This window comes from Scatophagus argus, chromosome 13 (genome assembly GCF_020382885.2).
Source record: "Scatophagus argus isolate fScaArg1 chromosome 13, fScaArg1.pri, whole genome shotgun sequence".
NCBI classification, from domain to species: domain Eukaryota; kingdom Metazoa; phylum Chordata; class Actinopteri; family Scatophagidae; genus Scatophagus; species Scatophagus argus.
This window is the reverse complement of record NC_058505.1, coordinates 1,380,844-1,390,239: the sequence shown is the minus strand read 5'-3', so window position 1 is coordinate 1,390,239 and position 9,396 is coordinate 1,380,844. Positions and strand designations below refer to the sequence as shown.

The 9,396-nt window shown below is 44.3% G+C and overlaps 2 protein-coding genes across 2 annotated transcripts in view; one reads left to right on the top strand and one right to left on the bottom strand.

Annotated features, from left to right (window-relative positions):
* Positions 1 to 118: 118 nt before the first annotated feature.
* gtpbp4 (GTP binding protein 4) lies at positions 119 to 6,621 on the bottom strand. Its single transcript, XM_046407967.1, has 17 exons — positions 6,465 to 6,621; positions 5,160 to 5,330; positions 4,922 to 5,025; positions 4,561 to 4,697; positions 4,329 to 4,429; positions 4,008 to 4,100; positions 3,617 to 3,808; positions 3,251 to 3,316; positions 3,016 to 3,105; positions 2,803 to 2,913; positions 2,635 to 2,712; positions 2,495 to 2,546; positions 2,313 to 2,413; positions 1,906 to 2,103; positions 1,428 to 1,493; positions 985 to 1,128; positions 119 to 546 (listed from the first exon to the last, which is right to left on the bottom strand). The coding sequence occupies exons 1-17, from the start codon at positions 6,510 to 6,512 to the stop codon at positions 394 to 396; spliced, it is 1,905 nt and encodes a 634-aa protein (XP_046263923.1). The 5' UTR covers positions 6,513 to 6,621; the 3' UTR covers positions 119 to 393.
* Positions 6,622 to 8,737: 2,116 nt separating this feature from the next.
* Positions 8,738 to 9,396, top strand: part of larp4b (La ribonucleoprotein 4B) — a 34,529-nt gene continuing 33,870 nt past the window's right edge. The window contains exon 1 of the mRNA XM_046407956.1: positions 8,738 to 9,346. The gene's annotated coding sequence lies outside the window, so the exon portion shown is untranslated. The remainder of the gene's footprint in view (positions 9,347 to 9,396) is intronic.

Here is a 9,396-nt window from a genome sequence, read left to right as displayed (position 1 = left end):
GAGGAGCTGCACACCTCCACCCTCTCAGTGAGGTAACCCACTCCTCACTGCACCTGCTCTTTGCAGGTTCCCACCATGTGCACCATACATCAGACCAACAATGATGGAAAAAGACCAGTTACTGTCCGACTCGTTTATTGAAACAACAGTTTGTTTGCCTGCGCCACAAACAAATACACCAGTTCTGTTGTATTGTGTGTTGTCTCCTTGTAGTATTAAACCACACCTGTGGTCACCCCCAGTGACATCAAGTGTCGCAAAACCCACCTGGACTGAAATCTTATGCATTACAACTTCACGTCCTTTTAACTGCTGGGGAAAAGAGACACAAACACACAATAGCAACTCTTTCCAAAACAGCGTCCAGGTCTCAACAGTCCAGAAAAAAGAGGTTTATCTGCGGTCGGTGGTCCCAGACTTCCTCTTTCCAGCCAGGAGGTGTTTGGGTTTGAGGTCAAACACGTGTCTGTCTGCCTCTCCCTTCTTGCCTTGGCGGTTCATGCCTTTCTGGGAGTTCTTCATCATCGTCTTGGCCTTTTTAACCATCTGCAGAACAAACAAGTGAAGACAAACGTGATTTCCAGCACGAGGACCTCATCCTTAAAGCCTCGCTCTTCACATCACGCTGCTAAAATGCACAACGCAGTGAGTCCTGAATGTGCACGCGTCACAGGCAGGAGTTTTAATGCAAGAACATCGATAAAATAGAGAACATTTTTAAACTTAAAGTCATGTTCTGCCTCCACAGCCAGTAATATTTATTACCGAGTTTGCAGCGTCACGAGATTAATGGAAAAAAGTCCAACTTTGAGGACAAAGGAGAAAATAAATACAAAGATGTAACAGCAGACATTAAGTGCACTCACATCTGCACATCCTTAATGAGAACGTGTTCAAGTTACTCAGAAAATCTGTCCTCTGAAGCCACAGAGTGAAGTCACTGAACTGCAGCACAGTTTAGTGAATAAAAGTGACGACACGCACCTTTGGATCCCGTAAACCTGACTGGTCTCGTGCGGGACGGGAGGCGCTCTGGCTGCGGGTTCTGGAGGTCGGAGGAGCTGAGGCTTCACGCTTGCGTTTCTTCGCAACACTTCGGGACCGTCGGGCCTGCTGAGCGTAGTGACTCTGAAACACAAGAGGAAGACACTCCAGGAAAGTGTGCTCGTGTGTCACGACATGCAAGCTCTGGTTCAGTGAGGGACACATTCTGCTCATGTTCTGGACTAAGATGTGACGTCGGTAAAACAACATTAGGAAGCACGTGAAACCAAAAACCGTGTGATTTAAATCCTGCTGAAATAACTTCTGAAAACCCTGATGTGAAGTTCTGATTCAAAGAGAAGCAACGAAAAAAGGTGGTTTCTGAAAAGCTTGCGGGCAAAACCCAAAGACTGCAAAACTTCTGCTCCAGAGGATAAACTTACATCGTCCTTGTCATTCATGTCCAGACCGAGATCTCCCATCTGCTTCTCCAGCTTCTTCCTTTCAACCTGCACATCACATGTGCGCGCGCACACACACACACACACACACACACACACAGACACAGACACAGAGTTAGAGGTGAGTTTTAGTCAAAATTACCAAAAGGTAAACAATACAAGTTTAGAAAAGTCACGTACATAAGAGACGCAGACTGTAAAAAATAAAATGGAGGTATTATTTATACAAGTGTCACCCCGAAGCAACCAAAGTTCAGATTAAAATGAGGGGTCGACCAACTGATGATGATAAAAATAATCCATTTGCAATAAAAATGAAAATGTTACCGTGATGGAATGTAAAAATAAGGTACACGTGCTTTGCTTCATATTTTAATTTCCTCTTTACACTTCTTTTCCACGTCATTTTAGCAGCAGTAAACAGCATCTCGGTTCAGAACATCGCTCCGGCCCCTCTCACCTTGGTGGTGGTCCGGGGCATGCGGGGCCCGTGCACGTCCTTCTCTTTCGACTCCAGGACCAGGAGCTGCTTCTTCTCGCGGATCTGTTTGGCCAGAACGCGGATCTCCTGCATCTCTTCGTCGTCGCTCTCGTCATCCGAGTCGTATTCTCCAGCTCGCTCTTTCAGGTCCTCCTCCTTCTCCAGCTCCTCCAGTTTCTGTGAGAGGAGACCAGAAGACGGACTAAATACAAGTAAACCGTTTCTCTGCTCTGCTCCTCTCAGTCTCTGAGACTCTGAGTTGTAGTGACGGTTCCACGTGTCACTGTGGTTTCATTGCTCAGCTTAACACCAACACACAGCTTCAAATGTGACTTAATTTAAAGCTCCGGGAGGCTCGGCAGCATGCGGAGTGCGGAGGGACTCACTTTCATGATGTCAGGATCAATGTAATCTGAGATGTTGTGGCCCTCCCACACCTCAGGGATCTTATCGTGCTTCTCATCCTCGTTCATCAGGTCCCAGTATTCTTAAAAAGACAAAACGCACTGATTTACTTCCCCCAGCTCCCCAGTGGCAGCTTGATTAGTGAAATGAAAAGACTTCTTACTCTGCAGGTCCAGAATGTAGTCATCGCCAAGCTCCACCTCCAGGTCTCTCTCCTGCAAGACGAACGAGAAAAGCTTTCATCACGCAGCCACACGCTGAGCTGTCACGTCTGCTCTGTTGGCTCTTGCACACTGAACATACCAGTTTGCGCTTGGGGGCGTCCACCTCCATCGCCTTCTTACGATTGAGTGCTCCTTCTGGGATGAACGGAGGCCTCTCCTGGAAACGACACATGACAGAGAGTTAGCAAAACTAAAACTAAAGCGAGGGCTCCGTGATTCGCAGGGCTCCGTGATTCGCTGTCCCTACCTTGTCATCTCTCTTGGTGGGCATGGCCAGGTGGAGCCTGTTGAGAACGTCGTGGACCTTCTTGCCCTTCATCTTGGTCTCGACACGATTGGCGAGGAGACGATCGCAAGCCTGGCAAACACACAACAGTGAGCCACAACACGTGAAAACAAGCCACTTTGCTGCTCAGCCCATGCAGGGCTCGCCGTGAGCCTGACGTTTGCAGCGTCTCACCTCAGTTTTAACCTGCATGACTCCCTCCTCGGTCAGGGTGCTCGTCTCGATCACAGAGATTCCCTCAGCAGAGAAATCTGCAAAGATTTTCTAACAGCAGCAGTCGAACATGTGAGTCAAGGTGAGTCGAGGTAAGAGAGTTTAACAAAAAGGGGCTCCTGGTGTTCTGACCAGCGGACTTCGTTATCTGTTAAGACCCTTCAGGTGGATCAAGTCTGAACTGTAAGTCGCTCACCTGGTTCTCCTCAGACAGCTCGTTGATCTTCTTCACATCGCATTTGTTGGCTACAATGATGAGAGGCTGCAGGGGGGCGAGACACCAGCGTTACACAAACTACACTCGTGGTCAAACTAACACTTTTTCCCTTTGATTTAACCCCAGAGAGACCTGCTGACTGTGCAGGAATCCTTCCAATAACTGAGACATTTAGACTGACAGAGTTGGGCATTCAGAGCCAGTTCTGATCAGAAGAGTTTCTCTTTTTGTGCTTAGTTTCTGGGAGTTTGTAACTTCAAAAAACACATGAAATTTATCGCAAAAATCTAAATCCAAAACCACTGAAAAAACATATTTGGGGGAGGGACAGCTATGACGTCCAACCTTGTTGGCAAACAGCGGTCGGATGTTGTTGAAGAGCTCCAGCTGCTGCTGCAGGGTGTGACCACACTGCTCAGACACGTCCATGACGTAAAGAACCGCCGCTCGCAGGTGAGCCAGAGCCGTGATGGCCTGCATCTCGATGGTGTTCCTGTCCTCCAGGGGGTGGTCCAGGATGCCAGGGGTGTCCACCACCTGCACACATATTTAATATTATTGTTGTTAGGTCATTGGATGCTGTCCATCTGATGTGAACAGCAGATGAAAACAGAGATAATTGTTTGCATGACTGGGTTTAAACCGATCTAACATAAAACATGGAGCAGTTGTGCTTTTCACAGCAGAAAGTTCAGAGTCAACACGTCACCGTCCAAATACTTTCTTCTGAGCTCACCTGCCAGCGCAGATACCTGTAGTCCATGTGACCCACAAACAGAGACTTGGTGGTGAAAGCATAAGGCTGGACGTCGACATCCGCTCTGGTCACCTGACGAGGAACACGTTTACATCGTTAAACGAGTGATGACAACTTCTGCATGATTTACAGACAAAAGAGACCACAAACAGCCTCTTTAAAAGACGTAACCGATAAGACTTTAATTTCCCATCAGCTGTCAGCTCCCCAACAAGAGCTTCAAATTAAACATTTCCCAAAGCTTCAAGGCTTCGTAAACTCCGATAAAAACGTCTTCAGTACTTCAAAGTGCTGTTTTACCTTGTTAATGAAACTGGACTTGCCCACGTTGGGGTAGCCGCACAGAAGCAGGGTCCTCGTGTTGGGGTCGATGGTCGGTAAACGGGACAGATGCTGGCGCACTGTTGAACAGGGAAATGACTTATTTTCACAAGTTAAAGACAGATGAGAGTATTAAAAACAGGCTCATGAAAGCCTCTCAGGCGTCAGGAGAAGTACAGAAAACAGGAAGGCTTCGTCTGCTCTCGGTTACCTTGTTCCAGATACTCCAGACTCGACTTCTGTCGCTTCAGGATGGTGCACATCCGACCGAGGGCGGCCCTCTTCAGCTGTTTACACCGATACAGAGAGTCTCCATACTTCATCAGACGCACGTAGTCTTTGGCAACGCTGGAGGTTAAAAGAAGAGTCAGCCGTTTGGTTCTCAAAGCCTGTCTTTGAGCTCTCTTTGGGTTACGTTAAATTTCTGCTGTTCATCTTCCTTGTGTTTGTTTTCTTCTCTTTTAAAGCCAACAGTCAACAGAAGAAACAAAGACAAGCCACAGAAAATGCTCAGCAGCAGCTATAAGCGACAACATGCTAAGCAGTTAGCAGAAGATGTTAGACAAACTTACTTATCGATCAAATTCTTGGCGATGTTTATCTGTCCCAAGGCCAGCTTATAATGATCTTTGTCGTACAAGACGTTCATCAGATCGGCGTAAAACGGATGGATGTCCTAAAGAAAACGACACACCTTCAAATTTCACCAAACTGATCGCTGACATCTGGAGGAAAACTACCTGTGACTGTATGCCAGACAAAAGGAGGCAGCGGTTATTTTGAGAGACTTTTCAGAGCATCTGGACTCACGTCGAGCTTGGGGAAGTCGGTGAGGATCTGTGTGAGGCGGTCGTGGTAGTTCTGCTGGGTGAACTTCACCTTCCGCATGTAAAAATGTCGAATACGGTGGATCTGGTAGTGCTTGTGTATCACCGTGGGCGTCTTCCTCTGAGTTTTGGATAGAGTGATGTCGATGAAATCCTGAAGAGAAGGGAACAGGACGCAGACAAGGTCAGGGTTTTAGCAAACAGGACATCATTCATTTTATACCTGTTTATTCATGCTACCATTTATTCCATTCTTGCTGTGTATTTATGTTGTTTGTTTGTTGTTTGACTTGTTTGTTGCTTTTATCTGCACATTATTCCCCTTACCACATGGAGTTGCATTTGATTTTTGCTGTACACCTGTGCAATGACAATAAAGGCATTCTATTCTATTCTATTATTTACTTCACAGGAAATCAGATAAATTAGCATTTACTTGTCCAAGTTTGTCATTTCAAATTTTACTATGTGCTGTTATTTGTTTCATAGTTATCTGTAGTATAACATGCACTGAAACAGCTACTTCACAATTGCACATCAAAACACACCTTGTCTTATATTTCCACCCAGCACAATCTAATGTGAACTGCTTTCATAAAGGGCCATGCCAAACTTCATTAAAAATCTGTCAGTTTAATATGTAATCGTCTGTCAACAAAGACCAACACTTTATAACAGCATTTTATGTTAAGTCCACTGAGTAATTCCTGTCTTCTTGTCAATTCGGCATACACTTAACACCAATAGCAGCTCGACTTCTCGTGAGGGCCCAACTTTTATCCCTTGAGTGCGAGACTGGCAACTGCGACCGAGTATTTAAATGGACAGACAGTGTTGGGAGTGACAGCTGAGAGGCACACGGTTAGCCTGTCTTAATGTGTGCTGCTTAATGTATGCCACGAAGGCCGGCTTGGATAGCGTAACCGTGCTCACTTGAGTCTTAAAGGTTTCAGATTTTCGAACGGAATTTGGTGCGGCACATCTCTGAGCGTATGTGAACCGCGGCAGCAGTCACGTACGGCACGAGAAAGCACGTTTATGGTCTAATGGTTGTCGGACACAACAGCGAGGTGCTTCTTCTACTGTTTCTGTTTTCCTGCTCTGATATTATAAGTCAGAAAGTACGTGGACGTGCTGCTGTCTCCTTACACAGCTCAGCACGTGTTTTCCTGGCCGACACCAGCCCCACCATGTTTTTCTCACATCTTCTACTGTCTGTAAAAGCTGAAGAACAAGACAGACAAAACAACGAGAGTTTTGAACGATAAGGACGTCGAAGAAAACTCACCTTGGCGGTGGGAACCACCATAATCTTCTTGAAGTTATAAAGTGCCATTTTGTCGCGACACGTTGTGGTCCGCTGACGGCACGGGGAAAGGAAAGCTCGTCGTTCCGTGAGAACCGGAAAAGACACCGAGGAGAATTTGGCGAGTTTCTTTTTGCACAGCGCCCCCTAACGTGTGAGTATGCGCATAACAGAGGAAAATGCAACATTTATCATCTTAACTTCTGGAAAATATTAAGCCTACGTTATATTTTTGAGGTGCTATTAAATTGCATTATACTACAACTGGTCACTGATACAAACGATTCAAAAATCTGAAAATCATTAGCTGCTATATATATATATATATATATATATATATATATTTTTTTTTTTTTTTTTTTAAATCACAGACTAATTGGCCTTAGATTAACTTTATTTATTCAAGAGGTAATTCATGGAGTGTATGCTAGGTAACTAACGTTTTTAACAACCATATTCATAATATTATAATACATAAAACTCATATGACATTCTAGTTACTAATGATTATCTGTACTTTTTTGTATTTTTTATAGTAGTGCCTATAATTTTTATACATATTGAATATCGTTGTTATATATTGTGTGCCATCTAAACCTGGCAATTGAATGGTGACATAAGTATAAAACTCTAATTTAAGGCTTCCTGTGAAATTAATACCTGGACACTGTACACACTGTGCATTAATGAATGTCAATCTGCAGCTTTAGAAAACTACTGTAAATTAAAGAGATAGCAAAACGTTTTTCCTAAGATTACCAACGACAACTTTAGTTATTTAATGTTCCCGGTGCTCTCATGTCGTTAATGTTGTTTTATTTTTTTCTCTTCTTCTCTTTCCTCTTCATTACACAATGAAATCATACGTGGAAATACGATCTTGATGACTAAAATGGTTTACAAGCACTGCTTATCCACAGAGACCTTTTATTGCATCTAATACTGCAGTTATTTCAAATCAAATCAAATTATTTCACCTACTTATTGAAAGCAAGCACAGAAACCATATAAGCTACTCAGGTCTTGCTTTACTGGGACTCTTAGGGACTCTGCAATAAGAACTTCACACCATCCAGCTTTTTTTAGAAACTTCAGCAAATGTGTTTTTAATAGTTTTGGAACAACAGAAGATATAATAAGATTACAGGATTTTGATACACATAATACTTATTTGTTAGATGCATTAATTGTTTGTGCTGTCATTACAAGGTCTTTGACAGTAAGCCAAGTATAAAAAAATCACCAGACTTATCCTTTAAAACTGGCAAAGGGATTCCATTTAAGCTAGTTATTTTGATTACTATGTTGTAAGGAAAGACGCCTCCCAACCCGGAAACAACTCCACTCCATATTTGTTGTGATCCACGGTGATCACGAAGCAACCAATCGGGAGTCGACTCTGTCTTTCGGCCACACCCACTCCCCCTGGTCACGAGTGGATACGCGTGCGCCCACTAGCAGTCTCGACCAATCAGAATAGTCTGTAGCTGTGAGACCGAGCGAGGAGGAGGAGGGGCGGGAACCCGAGGTCTGCGTGACAGCTCTGAGTTGAGTACCGCACCAGAGAGAGGAAAATACGATGAGGTCTCACTCTGCTAACCTGAGAGGGGTTCATTGTTGCTTCCCCGGCATAACTTTCAATTAAAATATTCTGGGTCAAATTGATATCCACTGCAGTGTGGGATAGTGACAAATTAACATGTCAGCGTTTAAAGCAAGACAAAACAGCCTGCTTTGTCAGCATTCTGGATAATTCATCGGAGCTGTAGCTGCTAATGTAAATAATAAAACGAACTGTTCATGTTGTTGGGAACACCTGTACTTTTTCTACTAAGAAAAGTCAAAACGTCTGCTGTGTCTTTTCTCAGCGGAATAAACACGGTGTCTCCAGAAATGTGTTTCCTGCTGTAAAGTTGGACACTAGAATTTTAACTTTAAGTAAGACTGCACTGTGTTTACAAGTTAGGTTCAGTTTACATGTTGTTACGCAACTGTTGTATGACTCTGGAGAAGTTTTTAAAGTATGAAAAAATAACCCTGATGATGCCATTTCAGTTATCTCAGTCTGTAACTAAGAGCCGGTTACAGACTTAAGCTGATGAGTGTGAAAGATGTGTCGCATGTCACTAAACGTATTAACTTTTTGTCTTTGACTTTGCAAAGATCCTACGGTGCAATGATTGTTTGGGGGCACAATTAAGGACACTTTTTGGGGACCGGATGACTCGCCTTTTTTGAAGGTTCCATCATCTTTAGTATAGACGATCTTTGTGCTGCTCACGAAAGGGAAAGGAAACGGCGACTTCTCCATTCCAAATCCCCCCTTCTCTCTCATCTTTAGCTGTAACGAATGTTTGATCGATCGGAAGCTTTGATAAGAGTAACGTTTGTTTCTCGATTTTAGGGTTTCTTCGTTGTTTTTGACCTCCCCTCCCGCAGAGCCCGTTGTTAACCGTGAGGAATTTGCTTCGCGTGAAATTCCAGGCGCCAGATTTATCGAGCCCGACTGCACAAAGTTGATAGGCAAGCTAGCTAGCTAGCCACCTAGCTAACTATTAGCTAGCTTACTCGCTAACTAGCTTGCTGTGCTGGTCGGGGAGCCTAGTTTTGCAGACAGTTGTGGGGGCGTTGTTTTGTCATTGCCCTATAGTTGCTAGTGGCGTCTTCTCCTGAAATCCAAAGACTGTTTGCGGTGAGGTTTAGATCGGTTAGTCGGTTGTTCCTAGCTAGCGTGCTCGACATAGCCTGCTAGCTAACACTCTGCGTATTTAGCCTGGAAGCCAATTCAAGGCCTTAGTCCAACACCACCATCAGCTGCCACTACCACCAGAGTATTTGCATTGCCGTGCCGTGAGAGTTGACAGGTGAGTAAGAAGCTGTTATCAAACTTACTGTTTGTCAAAGTGGACACAGA